General features: G+C 39.3%; 1 protein-coding gene across 7 annotated transcripts in view; it reads left to right on the forward strand.

Annotated features, from left to right (window-relative positions):
• The window catches only part of MRPL17 (mitochondrial ribosomal protein L17), a 127,065-nt gene that overhangs the window by 20,635 nt on the left and 81,319 nt on the right, over positions 1–25,111 (forward strand). For 4 of the 7 annotated variants that reach the window (XM_060399971.1, XM_060399972.1, XM_060399969.1 and 1 more), the window contains exons 1-2: positions 5,847–5,945; positions 19,966–20,035. Coding sequence is in view for 2 of the 7 variants with exons in the window: in XM_060399974.1 (XP_060255957.1) it covers positions 5,818–5,945; positions 19,966–20,035 (198 nt within the window). In the remaining 5 variants the exon portion in view is untranslated. Of the gene's footprint in view, positions 1–5,817; positions 5,946–19,965; positions 20,036–25,111 lie in introns of those variants that run through there. The other 3 variants (XM_060399974.1, XM_060399973.1, XM_060399970.1) reach the window with 2 other exon arrangements.

The following is a 25,111-nucleotide window of genomic DNA, read 5'->3' on the forward strand; positions in this document are numbered from 1 at the left end:
TTTTTTTAAGGCAAAGTGAGAGAAAGAATCACAGGTGTGTGATCACCTTGTATATAATTCTCTGATTGGTTGATGGTGATATAATAAGTTGGTGTCATAGTGGTTAATACCATCAACCCTCAGACTCCAGTCAGTTTGGGGACCATGTTTTCATAGTTCATGAGGTTAACTTCTTACATCTGGTGGAGGTTTTATAGTATTTGCAAAACAACTCAGGAAGATATATCAGACACCATTATCTATGTGCTTCAGGAAGGAACTAAAGATCCTGTGACTTTGCCATATAGCTGATCCATTGTTTAAATTGTTACCAGTTCTCCTGCTCCAGCTGCTATTTTTTGTCACTACAAATTCACAGTCTTTAAATCAAGCCTTGAGCCAGCCTTTTGTGACTCAGGGGAGACCTGGGAGATTAAAGCTTTCTACGAAGAGGCAGATGGAGCACATGGGAGGGTGGGCAGTATGGTTTAGGGAAAGCCCTACAGGGTCCAACTTAGTTACTGAAAAATGGAGAAAGATTAAATGAGTGACCAAAGTTTGCATAATTAGAAGGTAACAACAATGGAGTTTGGGTCCACTTTCCATGTAAATACACACATTTAAGGAGACTAGTACTGATAGCCATTCCTAAACTTGACAAATCAGCCCCAATTTTTATGTCCCTGTCATCTGCAAGGATAATGCCACCTAAATATTTGCTTATACATTCATGTTTTCTAAAGGGAGTAGACTGGAAGTAGGATCAGAGAGCAAAAGCAGGAAAATCTCAGAGTTCACAGGAGAAGAGGACACTCTTCCTTTCTACCTCTACCTAGGGCTAGCAAAGCCCTACTGGTTGCAGCTAGGCACTGCCCTGAGAGGGAGAGGGAGAAGCCCACTGAAGGCAGGATCCAATGCCTCTGTGTCTTTCCCTGTGTAATATAGGTATTTATAATAAGAAATGTATAGTTGTTCTTTGTCCAATTCATAAAACAGGGTTCTTGAAATGCTTATAAATTCCTAAGTAGTAAGAATGGTAGAAGCACTTTGGTTCTAATGAGGCAAGTCTGGGTGGGCCCCTGGATGGGAAATGGCCACCAGAAAAACAGAACCATGATTAGAAGTTTCATATTTTCAGGGCTCTACTTCCCATTCTCCAGAGAGGGGCTAGAAATTAACTTAATAATAGTTAAATCCTATGTGAGAAAGCCTACAGAAAATCCCAAGAGCATGGGGTTTGAAGGGCTTTCAGTTTGGTGAACATATCCACATATACCAAGAGAGGGATGGATCCCTACTCCACAGGGACAGAAGCCACCCAGACCTCAACCTATGTATCTCTTCCTTTGTCTGTTCATCTGTATCCTTTATCACCTTCTTTACTAAACTAGCAAACATTAGTCTTCCCTGAGTTTTAGAATTTTCTCTAGCAAGCACATCAATCCTGAAGAAGCAGCTTTCGGGAACTTCTGATTTATAGCCAAGTCATACAGAAGTTGAGGGTAATCTGGGGATCTACTGCCTGAAATTGACATGTGAAGCCAGTGGCAGTCTCCTGGGACTGGGCCCTTAAACTTGGGACCTGAAGTACATTCAGAAAGATGCATAGTGTCAGAATCAAGGTAAATTGTAGGACACCCTGATAGTGCTGCAGAATTGCTTGTTTTAGGGAAAGCCCCACACACATCTGACACTGAACCAAAGGCATATTGTTTGATTTTTTTCCTAAAACACCTAGGGTGTCTGATTTTTTTCTTCCTCTTCCTCTCTTTTGATGGAAAACAGTGCAAGTGACCCAACATGTGCCACTTGGGTGTGTAGATTATTTCAACCTGAAGGTAAGGAAGTTCCAAACTCAGAAACTTTAAACTTCTACCTAACTGCCTAAGGGAACAGATTATAGACCCTGTTCCAGGAGGGAGATACCACTAAAGATAACTATACAACACTATATATAACTATAGTAAACTATGGACTAGGTGGGCTAAACAGGGAGGAACTTAGCGAGGCCAGTTTGATCAAAGTTCTCTCTGTGTCCTAGTCTCTCCAGATTGACCAGCGAACATTTGTTTAACAAACATCAAATCTCTATGTTTTCCTGTGAATTACTTTACTTCCCTTTGAAGTTCCAGACTCCTACCTCTTTCTCCTTAGTCCAGTATGATTTATAAATGTACATCACCTTGCCTTACTATCTTTCAAGTTTCTCATGCCTATGTTAATTCTCCAGACATATATATTAAACTTGATTTTCTACTGTGAATGTCTTGCTGCTGCTGCTGCTGCTGCTGCTGCTGCTGCTGCTGCTGCTGCTGCTGCTGAGTCACTTCAGTCATGTCCGACTCTGTGTGACCCCATAGACGGCAGCCCACCAGGTTCTGCCGTCCCTGGGATTCTCCAGGCAAGAACACTGGAGTGGGTTGCCATTTCCTTCTCCAATGCATGAAAGTGAAAAGTGAAAGTGAATTCGCTCAGTCGTGTCCGACTCTTAGCGACCCCATGGACTGCAGCCCACTAGGCTCCTCTGTCCATGGGATTTTTCAGGCAAGAGTATTGGAGTGGGGTGCCATTGCCTTTTAATTATTTGACTAGCCAAAAGGAATAAAAGGGGAAAAAGAAAAATACCACCACCCCTTTTTTGTTGACAAGTATCACCCACCTGATTTCAGAAGAGACCAACAGAGTCCTTTAATGAACATGTTCTCTTAGTCAAAGAAGATCCAATTAGAAGGAAAGAATCAGGGGGCAATGTCAGACAAGAGAGACCCAGTGATCTCAGCTGCCCTTTTCTCTGTAATGAATGGGTTAGAGATGGATTGGTTCATGCCAGGATTTTTAGCTGAAGCTAAAAGAAGGGCTGAAATTAGGGTGAAGCAAGTGAGGCACCCAGACTACAAAATTTAAATCTCTCTCAAGCTCAAGTTCTCTTGTACCCTAAACTCCTCTCTTGCCTCACCCTAGTTCCAGTCCTGCATGCTCGGCTCTCTCTAGTATCACTGTGGAGGACTGGGTGATTTCCTTTTTCCTGTTTATTCAGAATAAGGCTATAATTTTTCAAAGAGAACTTAAGTTAAAAACTGGCAATAAAAAAAGAAACAAAAAAGCCTGGATAAAGCATCTTTCAAAAACATTCTCTAGTTATTTAACTGAAGTTCATGTTAAAAACAAACATTTCCTGAAACTGAGAGAAAAGTGAAAAAGAGAGCAAAAGTCTATTTCCTGTATTGGGCGTTGACATGGAGTAATGGGAAGTAAATGTGTGGTGAAATAAACTTGGTTTCAAATCTGATTTTATTTTAAGAGATTGCTTTTACTCCTTCGTTAATTTATATAATTACTGAAATCTTACCATACACAGAAAGTTTACTCACTCTGTGAGAGAATCTGAGGTGCATCAGACTCTCTGATCTCTAGACCCAAAGCATAGCAATAGAGAAGACACGGGCACTGACACAAAGCCCAGCACAAGAACACAAAAACACGCACGAACACAGAAACACTCAGAGGTGCAGGCTGAGCAGTGGAGGGGACTCTGCAGCTAAAGACACCTCCCTTGATATTTCTTGTTTTGACAGATTTGATCATCAAACAAAGTGTGCACTGGGGAAAAGAATTCATATGTGAACATGTACTTTAGCCCAAGCACTGGGTGAGATTAACCTACCTCATTTTATCCTCATTAATATTCTGCGAGTGGATGGTGCTACTGACACAAATTCATTCCACTCCTCGACTGCTCATCATTACTTAGAGCACCCTCTCCACACTCATAAGCAAAGATAGCTAGGAACTGCTGGATCCTGGACTCAAACTAATGGCTGACATTTAAACTCTGGCCTACTAGAAAACACTTTATTCCTATTCTAAAAGCAGGAAATTGTTACTCAGCCATTAAAAAGAATACATTTGAATCAGTTCTAATGAGATGGATGAAACTGGAGCCGATTATACGGAGTGAACTAAGCCAGAAAGAAAAACACCAGTACAGTATACTAACACATATATATGGAATTTAGAAAGATGGTAATGATGACCCTGTATGAGAGACAGCAAAAGAGACACAGATGGGTAGAGCAGACTTTTGGACTCTGAGGGAGAGGGTGGGATGATTTGGGAGAATGGCATTGAAACATGTATACTATCATGTAAGAAATGAATCGCCAGTCTATGTTCGATACAGGATACAGGATGCTTGGGGCTGGTGCACGGGGATGATCCAGAGAGATGATATGGGGTGCAAGGTGGGAGGGGGGTTCATGTTTGGGAACTCATGTACACCTGTGGTGGATTCATTTCAATGTATGGCAAAACCAATACAGTATTGTAAAGTAAAATAAAGTAAAAATAAAAATTTTAAAAAATAAATAAATAAAAGCAGGAAAAGGGAAGTGTGATGGAAGGATACCGCTCCAGCCCTTCTTATACCTTCTTTGTGTTTCATGTCACTCACTGAAATGCCTGTTAATATTCTCATGAATTACTGAAGAAACAGGCTCAAACAGACCAACCATTTTCTTATTCAATCATGATATTCTGTTCTTATGGTTCATGCACTACGTTTGGGATACAAAGATGAATAAGACAGATCTCCCACAGCTGGGAGGAACAAAGGGAGGTGGGATGTTTGAGGCTGGGGGATGGGAGAAATGAGGCAGACGAGCAGCAGCTACAGTGCACACACTGTGACGGGGCATCGCAGGTGGAGTCAGGGCTCTGAGAGCAGCACAGACAGCTCAGTCCAGGCCCGTGTAGGGGAGACGGACAGGGGCACCGGGAGTGGAAACGGGAAATACGAGATGACATGGGAAGCATTTTTAGAGGTCCTAGGGAAATGAGGATGAAGTTCTCCACCAAGAAGACGTGTGCAGACATATACAGCTTGAAACAGAGGAACAATGGAGCAGGTGGTACTGTTTACAAGCAAAATTATAATGAATTAAATCATGGGGTAAGATAATAATCAATGAAACAAAATGCTTTACGTGAGATGTGTAACAGAAAGCAGATTTTTAACATTACTCAAAAGCTCTGCTTCCCTTGTAGCGCAGTCAAAGAATCCATCTGCAATGCAAGAGACCTAGGTTCAATTCCTTGGTTGGGAACATCCGCTGGAGAAGGAAATGGCAACCCACTGCAGTATTCTTGCCTGGAGAATCCCCATGGACAGGGGAGCCTGGTAGGCTACAGTCTATGGGGTTGCAAAAGTCAGACACGACTTAGCAACTAAACTATTACAAAAGCTCTAACATAAAATTCAGTTCAGTTCAGTTCAGTTCAGTCGCTCAGTCATTAGAGAACAGTAAAATTCTCTTTCTCCCTATAAACACACAGTATGCTTTTAAGAATTTAGCTCATGTTAGTGTTGAAGCATCCACATCAGCTAATACAATTTTGAAACTTTGTTAATTTTCAAATCAATCACACAGCTAGAACAGTAAAGCAGTTAAAGCAAGTTTCCTGAGGAAGACATTCTAAGGTGCCCTTGTCTCTTTTCTGAAATTTTTTCCCTATCCAGTTTCTCCCATGTTCTTTATCTGGTGTTCACCCCAGGCCACCATAAATAAACATGCACACACACCGCTCCCCCCACCCCAACATTAGTCTTCCATTTGCAATAACCTTAACACCCAGGAATCACAATGCAAACACAATTATAAATCACAATTATCTAATCATAATTATATAAATAAATAAAAATCACAATTACAAATGAATGAATAAATAAATAAATAAATGGGTAGGATTCCTTTAAATCAGCTGACTTTTTAAAAGAGGTTAAAAAAAAAAAAAACCAAAGTGAAACCAGTTTTTCACTTCCTGCCTGCCGTTTTACCACAGAAGGAGCTGAGGTCTAGGCTGGAGATTTCAGAAAGCAAACTGCCAGACTCAGGGAAGGAACCTGCTCTGCTTTCTTGCTCATCTCTCTGGAGCAAACTGAAGACAGGAGCTTGGCCTCAAGGAGGCAGGTAAGTGAAGGAAAAGGAGAGAATTGGGTAGACAGAGAGCTGCAACAACATATTCAGAGAGTAAAATAAAAACAGAAATTGATGGAAACGGGAATAGGGACAGTCAGAGATCAAGGCAGATTAAGGCACAATGAGAACACAAATATGAATCTAACATTCTCATTGTTCCAATAAACAGCTCCAAATCTGAGGGAAAGGGAGCACATTATCAAAAGAGACAAACAATTTGGTAACTTCTATTGTCAAATAAAAATAAATCTACACTGGCATAAAAAGAGACTTCATTTGAAAGGATTATTGCAATCAAGGGAAAGAGACTATTGTAATTGAGAAAACAATTCAAACAGAACTGCAAGCATCTCAAAGGAAAGGTAGAAAGCAATTTTCTTTTGTAGGGAAGGGTCAACAGGCTAGAATGAACACAGAATAGAGAGTGTGTATAAAAGGAAATATTTTTATTCTTAGGAGGGATCGTTAAGGAGGGGTTGTATGCTGGATCAGAACGAGGATGGGTCAACCTTAAGGGGGCTAAAAAGCAGAGAAGTTTAATTAATGTTTAGTTTCAAACACTCCAATTGATCAGGGGGACAAACAGCTCAGTGAAAGTTTCATGAGGCAAAGAATGGAATTTTAAGGGTCTTTGTCTGATGGTATATTTAAAACAAGTAACCAAGAAAGATCTGCAGTATAACAATAAAGAGAGAAAGAAAAACAGTTAATCTTTAAAAATTGGGTGTGTGTCTGGCCTCTTATAAGTAATAGGGGAACACATAAATGAGTCCTACCAAAGTCATATGCAAAACAGGGGCTCTTTGCAGTAAGTTAATTCTCAGAACACAAAAGGTTGTACGGATTTCTTTTAACCATCACTGCTTTCCAAGAGCAAAGGACTCATGAAAAGTTTACTTTATTATGACTCATGTGACTAAGAGGTGCTATGGTAAATATAGAGAAGAAGGGAACTAACTGGACCTGGAAGAGTAAAGGCAGGTTTCACAAATAAGGAGAATTAGGTTAGCAGTATAGGATCCTGGGAAATGCTCATCTAATATAATATTTTGCTGATCTAATATTTGTATTGATATTAAACAGATTAACAGGACAAAGTTAACTTTAATTACATACTTACAGAATCCCCACCAAGACTCAAAGATGGTCTGGCAATTGAGGCATATATACCATCTCACGCTAAGGAGGAGGCAGTAGGGGTCTGGGGCTTCAAAGAGGAGGGGGACAGTTAAGCAGATGGGAAGAGCAAATGATTGGTGAGCAAATGATTGTTAAGCAAATGTTTGCAATGCCGTGCAAATATGTCTTTCTGACAAAAAAAAGCTGTCTCTGGTAATAGCACTTTCTTGTACAATGTTAGTCGCTCAGTCACTCCAACTCTTTGCTGCCCCACGGACTGTAGCCCACCAGTCTCCTCTGTCCATGGAGTTCTCCAGGCAAGAATACTGGGGTGGGTTGCCATTCCCGTCTCCAAGACTTTCTGGCACAGGCCCTCTATATAATTCTTTTAGGCAGTTCAAGGAGAGGTAAAAAAGGCTTTTCCTGAGTCTGCTGGGTCTTAATTGCCTTCTGCTCAGAACAATCCACATGTCAAAGTGGCAGATGTGGAGGTGGCATATTCTGCCTCACCTCAACATACAGGGTTAACAAAACTCTGAGACTGAGGAAAGATGACAGAGTACAGCTTTTAAGGGAAGAAATTGAACTAGAAGTTCAGAAAAGGAAAAAGAGTGGTTGTAAAAAGAATTAGGTTGGGACTTCCCTGGCAGTCCAGTGGTTAAGACTTGGCTTTTTGAGATTTGATCCCCAGTGGGGGAGCTAAGATGCCAACTGCTTTGCAGCCAGATAACCAAATCATAAGAGAGAAGTAATATTATAACAGAAGGCTCAGACGGTAAAGCGTCAGCCTACAATGCTGGAGACCCAGGTTCAATCATTAGGTCGGGAAGATCCTCTGGAGAAGGAAATGGCAACCCACTCCAGTACTCTTGCCTGGATAATCCCATGGACAGAGGAGCCTGGAAGGCTGCAGCCCCTGGAGTCACAAAGAGTCGGACGCAACTGAGCGACTTCATTTCACTTCATTTCAAAGAAAAAAAGGGGTGACTGGGTTGATTGTTGCCAGATTGTGAGGGGGATTGAATGCTAAGACCAAGTAATTTGATCATATCATAAACCAATGAGGATTTTCCAGTTTTGTAAACAAGTAAATGACTTACCTATGAGTTTCAGGATGCACTGTGAAAGGTGAACATACAAGGAAAGATATACAGATTCGAGAGCTTCTTATACAGAGCAGTCAAATAGCACAAACTAATGCCCGGCATTTAGTAGGTAACTAATAGGGACGTAGTTTAGGTGAAGAAGTAGGAAAAAAATGGCTTCCAAGAAATAAAAGGTGCCCACATCACCATTTGCCCATCAAAATGGAATAATAAGGCCAGAGTTAGGAATTCAAAATAAGTTTCTAACTGGATAAGCCATTCAACACCATAAATCCAAGTCCACGGAGGAGCTACAGAAACAGTAAAATCTACAGTAGGAGGTGGAGTTTAAGAGGCAAGCTAACATTTTGTTACTTTTCTCTTTTTTTATTGAGATATAATTCACATATAGTATTAGTTAAGCTGTGCAACATGACTCCATATATGTGTATATATTGCAAAATGATAACCCATAGCAAGCCTAGGGAACATCCATCACCACACAGTTATACTTTACTTTTCCTTATGATGAAAAAATTTAAGGTCTTCTTCGAAACTTTCAAGTCACAATAGTGTACTATCCACTACAGTCATCATGCTGCACATAACATTCCCAGGACTCACTCCTTTATAACTGGAAATGTCAGCCTTTGTACCTCCTTCACCCGTTTTCCGTCCCTCTCCCCCACCCTCTGGAAACCACCCATCTGTTCTCTGTATCATTTAGCTCGTGTTTGGTTATGTTATGTTTTATCTTAGCTTCCATATGTAAGTGAGATCATATGGTATTTATCTTTGTCTGACATTTTACTTAACATAAAGCCCTCAAGGTCAAACCATGTTGTCACAAATGGCAGGATTTATTTCTCTTTCTCTCTCTCTCTCTTTTTTTTTTTTTTTTTTTTGCTGAATAATATTCCATTAGAAATGGACCAACTTTCTTTATCCATCCATCCATCAAAGGACATTTATGTTGCTTTCAATTTTGGTTATTGTAAATAATGCTGGAACAAACCTGGCCAGGGATGGGGAGGATCTTCTCAAATTAGCATTTTCTTTTCCTTTAGATAAATACCCAATGGTGTCACTGGTGGATCATGATATTTGCTAGAAACTGGAAAAGGCTAGACACTGCATAAAGAGCCTAAAGCAGCTCACAATTAGCAGCAGACTCTGAACACATATTCTAACTACATGATCAAAAGCAGTCTCAGGTTACTCTCCATCCAATTATCTGATTGTTCCTTTGCTAACACTTAACCTGAAATTATTTTCCTTCTTCAAATATTTTGAAGTTTATGGTCTGCTTCCCTCAGGTAGAGGTAAACACTGCAGAGGCAGGGATCTAACCTGCCTTATTCATTAGTCAACACTAGTACCTAAAACATTTCCCAGCATGCTGAAAGCCCTCAATAAATATGTGTGAGATAAATGCTGACATTTAAAAAATATTTACCAAACTTCCAATCAGCAGTACTTGTATGATCTCCTTCACTCAAAGGTACATTATCATGATGGGTACAAGGGAGGAGAGATGGTCCACAAAGAGGAGCCCCCAGATTTAACAGGATAGAAAGCTGGAAAGGCTCCCTGGACTGGATAATTAGAATGTGAATATCAGGTTTCTAGTGAACTTTTTCTAGAAAAAGGTGAGGGCAGAAGTAAAACTAAATAATAATAAGTGGATAGGATGCATTCAGCTATTTATTTCATCAACAAACATTTACTGAGCCAGAAGTGCTAAATTTGAAATTCCTTTTAGAGAAATCTGGCAATAAAAAAATATAAAGAAAAGCTTATGGAGGAGGCAAGATCCACTCTATATTTAAACAAAATGGGAATATGTGTGTTTTCTTATCCAAAGTGAAGCAACCACAAAAGTAAAATATTCAGATATTTGACACCCAAGAATAAGAATAAGAAAGAAAGAAAAAGCCAAAGGGAAGCGAGTAGCAGCAGGATTTAGAGGACAGGGTTAGTATTGCAGTGAGGTTAGGGATGCCTCTTCCTTAGGGACCAGAGGGAAGAACACAAGAATGGATAATAGAGTCTTAATTTGAAGGTGACAATCTTTGAAGATGAGGAAGTTCTGACCGCATAGCTTCTACACTCTGTAGAAATGGAAAGGGACGTCACCAAATGTGAGAGGAGCCTCAACTAATGCTCTCTTTGATGTAATCTTTCCTGCATTCATAGACCCCTCTCAATGCTTCTGGACTGTTGGTTCAAAGGACCTACTCAGCCTTTTTCGTATTTATCTCTCTATCCCCATTGTCTCAAAAAGTGCCTGGCACTTAGGAGTAGACCAGTAAGTGTAAATTACATGTAAACTTATGAAGATGAGGTGTTTGATTGTGGGAAGTGAAGAAGACAATGAAGAAGAATCAAACTAGACTCTTGGGGCCTGAGACACTGGGAAGATGGCAATAGAATGGATGCATTGAGAAAACAAAGGCAGAAAGAGGTTTAAACAAGTTACTGGGTGCAAGCCGGGATGTACTTATGTTCCACCTCAAGGGTCTCACTTGCTGGTAAGAAGTACAACTCTGTCCTAGGCTGTTCCCATGCTGGTTTCACATTCCCTTGGGCCCCCAGGGATTCAACTTTTTCTTCAGTCTCCTCAGTTATCTAAAAACATCCTCTACACACTTGGCTGCTCCTGGTTCAGGTCCCAGTTCAGTTTCTTTCTGTCCTCAAGACAATTCCTCAGGTTTCAACTGTAGCTAGGGCATTTGCTACTAATCGCTAGGTACATGAAGACAAAAATATAAAAACCAAGGAAAAGGAAAAGATCTTCTCTTGTTTTGTGGTTTTACAATGCTCCCAGAAGCCTCACTAGTCTAAAAGCAAATTAGAATATAGGAATAAAATGGTCTCACGGAAGTCATGTCTAAGTGTTAAGTATATACTCCCACATAAATAAGCCTATGTTCTTGCACTTGAAAGGTCTCACAAAAGATGGAAATATGTGGCTTCCTCCATCCTAGTTTAAAATTATTTTCTTATTTTTATGTCAATTTCATTGAGAAATGACCTATGCACAAAAAAACGCATCCACTTAAGGTAAATATTTTGATGAATTTTGCCAAGTTGAGACCACTAAACCCTTGAAACCATTCCCATGATCAAGACAGAAAATATTTTCATGATCCCCCAAAATTTACAGTGCCCCTTTGCAGTCTATTCCTCCCTCTGCTCCAGTCCCGGGCAACCAGATATGCTTTGGCTTACTATAAATTAGTTTGCATTTTATATAAATGGAATAATACAATAAGTATTCTTTCATTGTTGCCTTCTTTCAGACAGCATAATAAATTTTAAATTCAACCATGTTGTTGCTTGTATGAGTAGTTATCTGTTTCTATTATTAAGCAGTATTTTTTTGTAGAGCATATTTCATTTAGCTATTGGATTGGCCAGGAAGTTCATTCAGGGCATGTTACACAAAAACCCAAAAGATCTTTTTGGCCAACCCAATATCTATCTATTTATGGACATTTTGAGTATTTTCAGTTTTTAACTATTATGCAAAAATCTACTATGTACATCTATACACAAATCATTGTTTGGGCAAAACTTTTAATTCTCTTGGATAGAAATCTAGAAGTGAAATGTCTGAGTCACATGGTGTGTGCATGTTTCACAGGTGCCTAACAAGTTTCTGAAATGGTTACTACCAATAGTGAGGCTGTTCTAGCTGCTCTATATCCTCTCTGACACTTGATATTGTCAGTCTTCTTAATTGTAGCCTTTCTAATGAGTTTGTTGTGTTTTTTCATTGCAGTTTTAATTTGAATTTCCCTAATGACTAATGATGTTGACCATCTTTTCATGCACTTACTCACCACTCAACATCTTCTTTAATGAAATCAGCTACTCAAACACTTTGCCCTATTCTTACTACATTCTCTTACATATTATTGAACTGTAAGAGTCTTTATATAATTTGGATACCAGTTTTTTGTCTGATATATTCAGTGAAAATATCTTCTTCCTTTCTTTAGTTAGACCTTTAATTGACTTAATGTAATTTTCAGAGAGCCAAATTTTTCCTTTTGATTCTCTAGTTGATCAGTTTTTTTATGGCTCATGATTTTAGTGTCCTAAGAAAGTTTTGCCCACTGCAAGGACATGAATATTAATATTTTTCACTCTTCTTTCATTCAGAAGTTTAATAGGTTGATTTTTACATTTAAGTTTTGGTCTATTTTGAGTTATTTTGGGTGTGGTGTGATGAGCTATTTTGGGTGTGGTATAAAGCAGGGTCAATGGTCAGCTTTTTCCACATGGATATCTAACTGTCCTAGCACCGTTTGTTGAATAGATTTTCCACTCTTCTTTGCAAATCGCTGTAGCATATACATATGAGTGTATTTCTAGATCCTCTGTACTCTTCCATTTCCATGGACTTATATCTGTCTTCATTAATACCATCTTGTTCTTGGTAGCTGTATGCAAGTCTTAAAATGAGACAATGTATTGACCTCTTTCTTTTTTACATACACACCCAGACCACATATACATGTGCAATTTCCTTAGGACAAAAGGGTCCAAAAAATTCCTATTTCTGAGAGAAGACATTTTGAGTTTGAGTAGCTCAAAGCTTCCTGACAATCTCAGCAAGTTGGAATTAATAGTATTCATGAACTTTAACAAGCTAGAGAGCAATATAGATTAGAAAAATGAACCAATATCTGAACTTTTATAACATCTGTGTCATCAACTATATCCCTTCTACTGAATTTCTGCTAAATATGGCTGAGAGGCCTATTCTCCACAGTCTTCCTCTTTAAAAACCTGAGGTGTAATAGAAAGGAAACTTTGAGTTAGGGGATGTCTCAGATCTCTGAATACAAGTTATCTGAATACAAGTTATTTTCCTATCACATATATGTCCACATAACTTTATCTGTGTTTTTCTTAGACAACAGGAAATTAAACAAAGAATTATGCTCTCCTTTTTACCCGGGACAAGTCATTTAATAATAAGCCTAAATTTACCTTCTAGTCTCTGAAAATCTCCATTTCTCAGTGGCCTGACTCTTATCCTAAAGAACCACAAGTCTTCCTCTAGTCCTGTCCAGCTGTACCCTCAAATCTGCCTCAGACCGACCATGTTCAGGGTTTTTAGGAAACCTGGAAAACAAACAGGTTCTCAGGGGATTTCCATAGAAGGTCTGAGATTCTCTGCTTTCTGTTTATGTGACTATGAAAGATTTGAGCCCAATAACCATAAAACATGTGCCTGTGACTTTACCCTGATTAGGAACAACACAGATTAACTTGACAGTCCTCCTGGCATGGAACAAAGACTGCTTTGGTCTTTTCTTCTGGTCTCTTTGTTTCTTCCTCCACTGACCAATGATGTCTCAAACCATATGGAAGATCATGAGATTAGAGTCTACCAGTATTTATAGTTTAATGAAGTATCCCAAATTGACCACATAAGCATGCCCAGATGGAGTATTAGAACACTGTCCATATTCCAGAACAATCTCTCATACTCTTAGCTATTTCTTATCATTAATCTCTCTACTTCCTAACAGTTTACACTAGTCATTACTCAGACTTGTGATATTACAAATTCATTTGGCAGGTATTTATCTTTCTGTATACGGAATCATATTATACATATTCTTTTCTATCTGGCTTGTTTCAAAACTTGAAAATGTGAGATTTACCCATATTGTTGTGTATCACCATGATATTATTTTTATTATTGTATGAATGTGTCACTTTTATTTACCATGTGACTGTGAAAGGACACCAGGATGGTTTCCAGTTTTTTACTTTTATGAATAGTGGTGCTGTGAACATTCTGGTGGATAAGTCTTGATGTGTGTTTACACACAGTTCTACTAGCATATACATAAGGGTGAAAAATTGGACTTATTCCTGTCACTTATTTATATGTACCCATAATTTCTTCTTTTGAAGCTTTTTTGCCTACTTTTATGATACCAATTGAGATTTCTTTATTTCATTTTATGATCTCATTAGTTAGGATGATGGACAGAGAAGCCTGCGGGACTACATTACATGTGGTCACAAAAAGTTGGGCATGACTGAGCATGCACACACACACAGAGAAAGGAATCACCCTTTAATGTCATTACTAACTTTCATTTTTTATGTCACATTCAAAAATAAATTTTTACCAGCTTGGTACATTTTTATTCTCATTACCATGAAACATAAACACACACAGAGTATCCTCACCTATACCACCTTGTGGTGTATTGAGCTAACTGGAATTTTTAAAGTTTTCATTAAGTATATTTCCTTCATAATATTGTGTTAGTTACTACTGTACAGCAAACTGAATCAGCTATACAAATACATATATCCTCTCTTTTTGGATTTCCTTCCCATTTAGGTCACCACAGAGCACTGCATACAGTTTCCTGTGCTATACAGTAGGCTCTCATTTGTTATCTATTTTATACATAGTATGTATATGTCTGTCCCAACCTCCCAGTTCATCCCGTCCTCCTCTCCCCCTTGATACCTATCTATGTATTTGTTCTCTACATCTGTGTCACTATTTCTGCTTTATAAATAAGATCATCTATGGCAATTCTTTCTAATTCCACATATATGCATTAATATATGATATTTGTTTTTCTTTTTTTGACTTAATTCACTCTGTATAAAAGTCTCTAGGTCCATCCACCTCTCTACCAATGACCCAATTTCGTTCCTTTCTATGACTGAGTAATGTTCCATTGTATATATGTACCACTTCTACTTTATCCATTTCTCTGTTGATGGACATTTAGGTTGTTTCCATATCCTGGTTATTGTAAATGGTGCTGCAATGAACATGTGTCTTTTTGAAATATAGTTTTCTTTGGGTAACTGCCCAGTAGTGGGATTGCTGGGTCACATTTTAGTTCTATTTTTAGTTTTTCAAGGATCATGGAAAAAGCAAGAGAGTTCCAGAAATCACATATTTCTGCTTTATTGACTATGCCAAAGCCTTTGACTGTGTGGTCACAATAAACTGTGCAAAATTCTGAAAGAAATGGGAATACCAGACCATCTAAACTGCCTCTTGAGAAATCTGTATGCAGGTCAGGAAGCAACAGTTACAACTGGACATGGAACAACAGACTGGTTCCAAATAGGAAAAGGAGTACGTCAAGGCGATATATTGTCACCCTGCTTATTTAACTTATATGCAGAAAACATCATGAGAAACGCTGTACTGGAAGAAACACAAGCTGGAATCAAGATTGCTGGGAGAAATAACAATCACCTCACATATGCAGATGGCACCACCCTTATGGCAGAAAGTGAAGACGAACTAAAAAGCCTCTTGATGAAAGTGAAAGAGGAGAGTGAAAAAGTTGGTTTAAAGCTCAACATTCAGAAAACGAAGATCATGACATCCGGTCCCATCACTTCACGGGAAATCAATGGAAACAGTGGAAACAGTGTCAGACTTTATTTTGGGGGGGCTCCAAAATCACTGCAGATGGTGACTGCAGCCATGAAATTAAAAGTCACTTACTCCTTCGAAGAAAAGTTATGATCCAACCTAGATAGTATATTCAAAAGCAGAGACATTACTTTGCGGACTAAGATCCATCTAGTCAAGGCTATGGTTTTTCCTGTGGTCGTGTATGGATGTGAGAGTTGGACTGTGAAGAAGGCTGAGCGCCGAAGAATTGATGCTTTGAACTGTGGTGTTGGAGAAGACTGTTGAGAGTCCCTTGGACTACAAGGAGATCCAACCAGTCCATTCTGGAGGAGATCGGCCCTGGGATTTCTTTGGAAGGAATGATGCTAAAGCTGAAACTCCAGTACTTTGGTCACTTCATGAGAAGAATTAACTCATTGGAAAAGACTCTGATGCTGGGAGGGGTTGGGGGCAGGAGGAGAAGTCGACGACAGAGGATGAGATGGCTGGATGGCATCACTGACTCAGTGGACGTGAGCCTGAGTGAACTCCAGGAGTTGGTGATGGACAGGGAGGCCTGGTGTGCTGTGATTCATGGGGTTGTAAAGAGTCAGACACGACTGAGTGACTGAACTGAACTGAACTGAAGACCACAAGCTGGAATCAAGATTGCTGGGAGAAATACCAATAACCTCAGATATGCAGATGACACCACCCTTATGGCAGAAAGTGAAGAGGAACTAAAAAGCCTCTTGATGAAAGTGAAAGAGGAGAGTGGAAAAGTTGGCTTAAAGCTCAACATTCAGAAAACGAAGATCATGGCATCCGGTCCCATCACTTCATGGGAAATAGATGTGGAAACAGTGGAAACAGTGTCAGACTTAATTTTGGGCTCTCCAAAATCACTGTAGATGGTGACTGCAGCCATGAAATTAAAAGACGCTTACTCCTTGGAAGAAAAGTTATGATCAACCTAGATAACATATTCAAAAGCAGAGACATTACTTTGCCGACTAAGGTCCGTCTAGTCAAGGCTATGGTTTTTCCTGTGGTCATGTATGGATGTGAGCGTTGGACTGTGAAGAAGGCTGAGCGCTGAAGAATTGATGCTTTTGAACTGTGGTGTTGGAGAAGACTGTTGAGAGTCCCTTGGACTGCAAGGACATCCAACCAGTCCATTCTGAAGGAGATCAGCCCTGGGATTTCTTTGGAAGGAATGATGCTAAAGCTGAAACTCCCATACTTTGGCCACCTCATGAGAAAATTTGACTCATTGGAAAAGACTCTGATGCTGGGAAGGATTGGGGGCAGGAGGAGAAGGGGACAACAGAGGATGAGATGGCTGGATTCCATCATGGACTCGATGGATGTGAGTCTGAGTGAACTCAGGGAGATGGTGATGAACAGGGAGGCCTGGGGTGCTCTGATTCATGGGGTCGCAAAGAGTCGGACACGACTGAGCGACTGAACTGAACTGAACTGAAGGAATATTTATACTGTTCTCCTTAATGGCTATGTCAATTTACAATCCCACCAACAGTGCATGGGTTTCCCTTTCTCCATACCCTCTCAAGCATTCATTGCTTGTATGAACTAGCTAGAATTTTCATTATAACTGTTTTCAATTTTTACCTCATACAATAAAAAATCATTTACACTAGTAGCTTTACTTTTTCCTTTACTAATATGGTTGACAGATAATCTTAGCATCCAAATCATATACTTTAAGAATATTGAAAATAGTGCTATAATATCATGTAGCAATACTATGCTACTACTGGGAACTCTGACATCTGTCTGCTTTTATTAGTAACATATCTATAAATAACCAAGATTGTTCATTTGCTTAATATTCAAACTCCTTACTATCTATACTATGAATAGGAGAGTATTTCCAGGATATAGTAAACAGAGTTGTTTCTTTTGTTGTTAACTTCATATAACATTTGATCTAAATTTTCATTATGGCCAATCAGGCCTACTACAGCTCTGGGAAATAGTCTATTTTTTTTCTTTGATAATTTCTGAAATTATCAGAAATTTCAGATAATTTTTCTAACCATATTAGACTCAGTCACATGTCAGCAGCATTTCTGGATATAGCCAACCTGTCTCCTTAAAAAGCTTTATACCTCTGCACAGGCCTTTCCATTTCTTTTATCCTTTGAAGTTAAACTCTTAAGAAATTTAACTCAGCTGAACATTCTAGCACAGTAGTTGAATTTTCATGTGTATTCATTCAAATACTGAGATAGAAACATACTTCAACTGGAAACTGAGAAGTAAAGAGAGTCAAATGATACATCATCATGTTCAGGTCAACAGAAATGGCAAATTTATTTTTTACACTGGTTTTTTTTTAATGTGATTCACCACTTGGCAGCATTTGTAAAATGAAAGTTGAGGTGTTTATAAAAACCACACTTCCTGAGCAATAAGCTAGACCTTCCATGTCAGATTCACTGTGAGTGGGGCTGGGAATCCACATTTTTAAGATGTCCTCAGGTAATCATTACTCAATATAAAGTCTGAGGACAACTACTTTCAAAGATTAACTCATGTTTTTAACTTTAAATTGGTTTAAAACCAAGTCAAATTCAATCAGTCAGAAGAGTAAGGACATTACAATCCTTAACACCTGCATTAATTTGCTGTAATTTCTGCCTGTTTTGAATAGATTCTTGCCTTCTTTAAATCTATCTCTATAATTTGGCACACAAAATGACCAAAATTATACACTTCCGTGGTGACTCAAATGGTAAAGAAACTGTCTGAAATGAAGGAGACTTGGGTTTGATCCCTGGGTTTGGAAGACTCCCTGGAGAAGGGAACAGCAACCCACTCCAGTATTCTTGCCTGGAGAACTCCATGGACAGAGGAGCCTAGCAGGCTACATAGAGCCCATAGCATCACTAAGAGTTGGAAAAAACTAAGAGACTATCATTTCACTTCATATTCATATTATAAGCAAGGTAGAGAAACCATTGATAAAATCATTCCATTACCACGAAAATGGCTAAATAATCTATCTCTAGGCCAAAAGTCCTTCACGGTAGGCAAAAGCAAAGCAGACAAGAACTAAAAGAATCTTTTCTTCTCCTCATCCTTCTTCCTGCTACACATACCTCTACTTCTCTTTCATTGAACAACGCCAGTATCAGCTGTGAGGCACACAAAGCTACAAAGAATGACTTGTTGACATTGGAAACTATTAGAACAAGTGCCTTATACACAAGTGCTCAAATATACACACTATTTTATATGTATTTTTCTTTCCAAATAAGTCGATAAAAGACAAAAGAGGATCTTCAACAATGATATAGTTCTATGACTATTACTATTACTAGATCCCTGCTGGAACTGACAAATGTGATTTTTATGTGACTTCAGAGGATTTCTTCCCAGACACTCTAGTTGGAGGTGGAAGGGAGGGATCCTGGTATACAACTTAACTGCAAAACTGATTTACTCTTCAGGAAAATACTAGTGTCTTCTGGAACTACATACACCTAGTAAAGGCCTCTGCATTCACGTTCAGCAGAGATCATTTTGTTAGGTTACAGTAGATACCAAGGATTCAGTCTTTAGCAAGAATTAAACATATGGATTGATTTCCACATTACACTTTCTGTAGTCAATATAAAATCTTACTTTTACCATGCTGCTTGATGATCAAAGGTTGTGTCCATTGGGGCATAAACCAATGCTTTCAAATCACAGGCAGATCATCTTCTAATGTGGGGATATATCCATAGTGTACCAGTTCCCTTCAGGGAAAGTAATCTTGAAAAATGTCTTCTGACACATTCAACTCCTACCCAACACTCAGCACAGTTACTCATGCAGAATGAAGAATGACAGGAGCCTGACAGTGTAACAGGACAGACAGACTCCCCAGCTTTCCAGTGTCACAACAATATCTGTCCAAATCTGAACCAGACCATCCAATGGAGACAATCTTTGAGAAGTCTACCCTTCTCTATATGTGTCTTTGTCTGTGCTCTCGAACTGGCAGCTCTGAGAATTCTAGGTCAGTAGGCTTAGTCTTAAAGTCTTAGAGGGAAACAGCAGCTACAGCTACTGTTCTACATTTTTTGTTCCTTCCTAACCTATATAGAGGTCAATGACTATGGGATTTCAAATGCTAAAGAGGCCTTCTTTGGGTTACAGTTTCCCACATCTCCTAAGGGAAAGCATCTCCCCATTTTGAGACAACAAGAAAATAATAGAATTGCTAAAACATTAGCAGAAAAGACACACAGCACCTCCATTAACTTTCAGTCTATAGCAAAATTTTGAAAGTTATATTCCATGTGGCAACAATTTTCATATTGCTGTTTCCTATTCTTTCCTAATTGGAAATTTCCAATGCTATTTCCTAATATTGCCTATTATCTCATGGCAGAAGCTTCAGGAGATGGGAAGTCACTTCTGAAAGAAAACCTACAGGATCAGTGTTCCTGACTGCAGTTGTGGTATGTAGTTTCTAGTTAAAGTAAAAATCTAACGAACAAAAAACCTTGGCCTTAATTTAGACCCTTAAGTCTTGATCTTTCCTTTCATTCTCCAATGTATGTAAGCTTCCCAATCTTTATTGGACTTGACATATTATCATTAAACCCTATATTTATTCTCCCTGGAGTGGTGTGGGTCTGACATTCTACTTTCGGTCTTCATGGTCTCCTGGAGATTGGAACCTGCTTCTACCTTGGGGAGCTTCTCTTTTTCCTACATTTCCATTCTTGGTCCCATAAGGCTGCTCTAGTCCTTGGAATTTATTCATCCCATTCAAACAGCCTTTTCTCTTTTCATGAGGTTTTCCCTTACCACTTTTCAGGTTATTTTAGTTCATAGGCCAATCTGAACTGAATATCGTCTCTTAAAATTTGCCTCTACTGCCTGGAATAGCTTTAGGCACCAAATGAATTTCATGTACAGAATAGCTCAGTTATAATCCTAAGCCACCTAAACTCCAAGTCCCTTTGGTCAACTAAAAGGATATCTTCAAGTTTATATGTATCTTCATATAACAGCCATCTTACTTCTTTGGATGGAATACACTCCCTGGGCTATGCTTCTCTCTTAATTCCTTTCTCTACTCTACCCTGATGCATTGAAAAATTTCCTGGAACCTGATCTGTATATGCATTCCTTCCAAGTTCTCTGGTTTAGGTCTTCAAGTCTCCACTAACAGTTCCTCTCTCCAGATTTTCCTAAACTGTGAAGCATGCTCTTGTAAGTAAGAGAATCTGATTCTCCTTTGGCTAGGTGGTGGCAAACTCCTTCAGATCTGCCTCCCCTTCAGTGGGATTTACCTCATTGAGTCCCACATCCCTCTGGGCACCGAGACTGTGGTTCCAGCAGAGACTTTAGAAAAATCAAAAGACAGGAAGTGTTAACATTTACTGAGCTCTTCAGTTCAGTTCAGTCACTCAGTTGTGTCCAACTCTTTGCGACCCCATGAATCGCAGCTTGCCAGGCCTCCCTGTCCATCACCAACTCCTGGAGTTCACACAAACTCACGTTCATCGAGTCGGTGTAGGAACCCAGCCATCTCAACCTCTGTCATCGCCTTTCCTCCTGCCCCCAATCCCTCCCAGCGTCAGAGTCTTTTCCAGTGAGTCAAGTCTTCGCATGAGGTGGCCAGAGTACTGGAGTTTCAGCCTTAGCATCATTCCTTCTAAAGAACACCCAGGGCTGATCTCTTCTAGAATGGACTGGTTGGATCTCCCTGCAGTCCAAGGGACTCTCAAGAGTCTTCTCCAATACCACAGTTCAAGAGCATCAATTCTTCAGAACTCAGCTTTCTTCACAGTCCAACTCTCACATCCATACATGACCACTAGAAATACCATAGCCTTGACTAGAAGGATCATTGTTGGCAAAGTAATGTCTCTGCTTTTCAATAAGCTCTCTAGGTTGGTCATAACTTTCCTTCCAAGGAGTAAGCGCCTTTTAATTTCATGGCTGCAATCACCATCTACAGTGATTTTGGAGCCCCCCAAAATTAAGACTGACACTCTTTCTACTGTTTCCGCATCTACTTCCCATGAAGTGATGAGACCAGATGCCATGATTGTTTTCTGAATGTTGAGCTTTAAGCCAACTTTTCCACTCTCCTCTTTCACTTTCATCAAGAGGCTTTTTAGTTCCTCTTCACTTTCTGCAGTAAGGGTGGTGTCATCTGCATACCTAGGTTATTGATATTTCTCCTGGCAATCTTGATTCCAGCTTGTGCTCTTCAGTTCAGTTCAGTTCAGTCACTCAGTCATGTCCGACTCTTTGCAACCCCATGAATCACAGCACACCAGACCTCCCTGTCCATCACCATCTCCCGGAGTTCACTCAGACTCATGTCCATCGAGTCAGTGATGCCATCCAGCCATCTCATCCTCTGTCGTCCCCTTCTCCTCCTGACCCCAATCCCTCCCAGTGTCAGAGCCTTTTCCAATGAGTCAACTCTTCACATGAGGTGGCCAAAGTACTAGAGTTTCAGCTTTAGCATCATTCCTTCCAAAGAAATCCCAGGGCCGATCTCCTTCAGAAAGGACTGGTTGGATCTCCTTGTAGTCCAAGGGACTCTCAGGAGTCTTCTCCAACACCACAATTCAAAGCATCAATTCTTCGGTGCTCAGCCTTCTTCACAGTTCTACTCTCACATCCATACATGACCACAGGAAAAACTGTAGCCTTGACTAGACAGACCTTAACAAAGCAATGTCTCTGCTTTTGAATATACTATCTAGGTTGGTCATAACTTTTCTTCGAAGGAGTAAGTGTCTTTTAATTTCATGGCTGCAATCATCATCTGCAGTGATTTTGGAGCCCCCCAAAATTAAGTCTGACACTCTTTCCACTGTTTCCCCATCTATTTATGTCAAATAGTGGACTGAGGACTTCTCATATACTTACCACTTGGCACGCAAATGAGTGTAGCTCCATGATTCAAGGCCTACCTAATGACCTCCCTTTGCTGCTAAACAATAGAATGTAGCATAGATGAAGAAATTTTCAAATAAAATTAAGGACCAAATCAATTGATTTTGCTTTAACCAAAAGGAAAATTATCCTGGATAGGCTCAACTTAATCAGGCAAAAGGCCTTGAAGAGAGACTCAGCCCTTCTCTAGAGACAATTTCCCTCCTGCTGACTTACAGAAGTAAGCTATCATGTTGAAGGAAAGCCTATGGAAAAGATAATGTGGCCAGGAACTGTGAACACTCCTAAAATCACAGGAAAATTAATTCTGTCAATATGTATAAGCTAAGAGCAGCTTATCTAGTTGAAACTCTAGATGAAAACACAGCTCAGTCAACACCTGGAGTGCTGCCTTATAAACCTTGAATACAGCACGCAGCTAAGTCTTGCCAGACTCCTGACAGTAGCTGGGATATCTGTGTTTTGAGTTGTGGTAATCCATTTTCTAATCTTTAAGTATGCTGCAGTGAGAGCTCAGAAGAAATATAGGAACATGTTATTAGAAACAGAAGGAGGAAGATTCTTGTTACAAAGTGATAAAAAAAAACTTAGCAAAATTATACCTAGAGTTATGGTTAAGAAAATACTTAAAACCTGGTTTATACTTAGGGAGACTTCCAAGTAAAGGGTTAAAAGTGACTCTTGAATTTTTTTTTCAATTTATGATAATATGCGAGAGGAGAATAATAAATTGAGGAAAGAACTGTTAAACAAAATGAAATCAAGACCTTAGAATTTTGAAATTTCTCACCATCTGTAAGAATTAAGAGATTCACAGTCAATCTCTGTTTAGTATGATTGTGCAACTTTTCCCTAAAACTTCAGTAAGATTAAAAGGTAAAGTAATCAGGCACAAAAATAGGCCTTCCTATCGTTTTAAGGAGAAAGGTTCCTTATAAAACTAGAAATAAAACTACCATATGAGCCAACAACCCTACTACTGGGCTATATATACCCTGAGAAAACCATAATTGAAAGAGACACCCATACCCCAATATTCACTGCACCACTATTTATAATGGCTGGGACATGGAAGCAAACTAGATGTCTATTGACAGATGAATGGATAGAGAAGCTGTGGTGTAAATACACAATGGAATATTCCCCAGCCATATAAAGGAATGCATTTGAGCCAGTTCTAAAGAGGTGGATGAAAGATGTTATGGGGAGGGAGGTGGGAGGGGGGTTCATGTTTGGGAATGCATGTAAGAATTAAAGATTTTAAAATTTAAAAAATAAAAAACTAAAAAATTAAAAAAAAAAAAATAAAGAGGTGGATGAACTTAGAGCCTATTATACAGAGTTAAGTAAATCAGAAAGATAAAAACAAATATGGTATATTAACACCTATATATGGAATCTAGAAAGACAGTATTGATGAACCTAGTTACAGGGCAGCAATGGAAACAATCCTAAAAGATGATGCTGTAAAAGGGCTGCACTCAATATGCCAGCAAACTCAGAAAACTCAGCAGTGGCCACAGGACTGGAAAAGGTCAGTTTTCATCCCAATCCCAAAGAAAGGTAGTGCCAAAGAATGCTAAAACTACCACACAATTGTACTCATCTCACATGCTAGTAAAGTAATGCTCAAAATTCTCCAAGCTAGGCTTCAACAGTACATGAACCATCAACTTCCAGATGTTCAAGCTGGTTTTAGAAAAGGCAGAGGGACCAGAAATCAAAGTGCTAGCATCCACTGGATCATCAATAACAGCAAGAGAGTTCCAGAAAAACATCTACTTCTGCTTCATTGACTATGCCAATGCCTTTGACTGTGTGGATGACAACAACTGTGGAAAATTCGGAAAGAGATGGGACTACCAGACCATCTGCTTTGCCTCCTGAGAAACCTGCATGCAGGTCAAGAAGCAACAGTTAGAACTGGACATTGACAATGGACTGGTTCAAAATTGGCAAAGGAGTACGTCAGGGCTGTATATTGTCACCCTGCTTATTTAACTTATATACAGAGTACATTATGAGAAATGCCAGGCTGGAAGAAGCACAGGCTGGAATCAAGATTGCTGGGAGAAATATCATAACCTCAGATATGCATATGACACCACCCTTATGGCAGAAAGCGAAGAAGAAATGAAGAGCCTCTTGATGAAAGTGAAAAAGTTAAGGACAGTGAAAACCTTGGCTTAAAACTCAACATTCAGAAAGCTAACATTATGCCATCTGGTCCTATTACTTCATGGCAAATATATGGGGAAACAGTGGAAACAAACAGTGGCTGACTTTAGTTTTTCAGGCTCCAAAATCACTGCAGATGGTCATTGCAGCCATGAAATAAAAAGATGCTTATTCCTTGGAAGAAAAGTTATGACCAACCTAGATAGCATATTAAAAAGAAGAGACATTACTTTGCCAACAAAGGTCCACCTAGTCAGAGCTATGGTTTTTCCAGTAGTCATGTGTGGATGTGAGAGTTGGATTATCAAGAAAGCTGAGCACTGAAGAATTGATGTTTTGAGCTGTGGTGTTAGAGAAGACTCTTGAAAGTCCCTTGGACTGCAAGGAGATCCAACCAGTCCGTCATAAAGGAGATCAGTCCTGAATATTCATTA

This window comes from Ovis aries, chromosome 15 (assembly GCF_016772045.2).
Source record: "Ovis aries strain OAR_USU_Benz2616 breed Rambouillet chromosome 15, ARS-UI_Ramb_v3.0, whole genome shotgun sequence".
NCBI classification, from domain to species: Eukaryota; Metazoa; Chordata; class Mammalia; order Artiodactyla; family Bovidae; genus Ovis; species Ovis aries.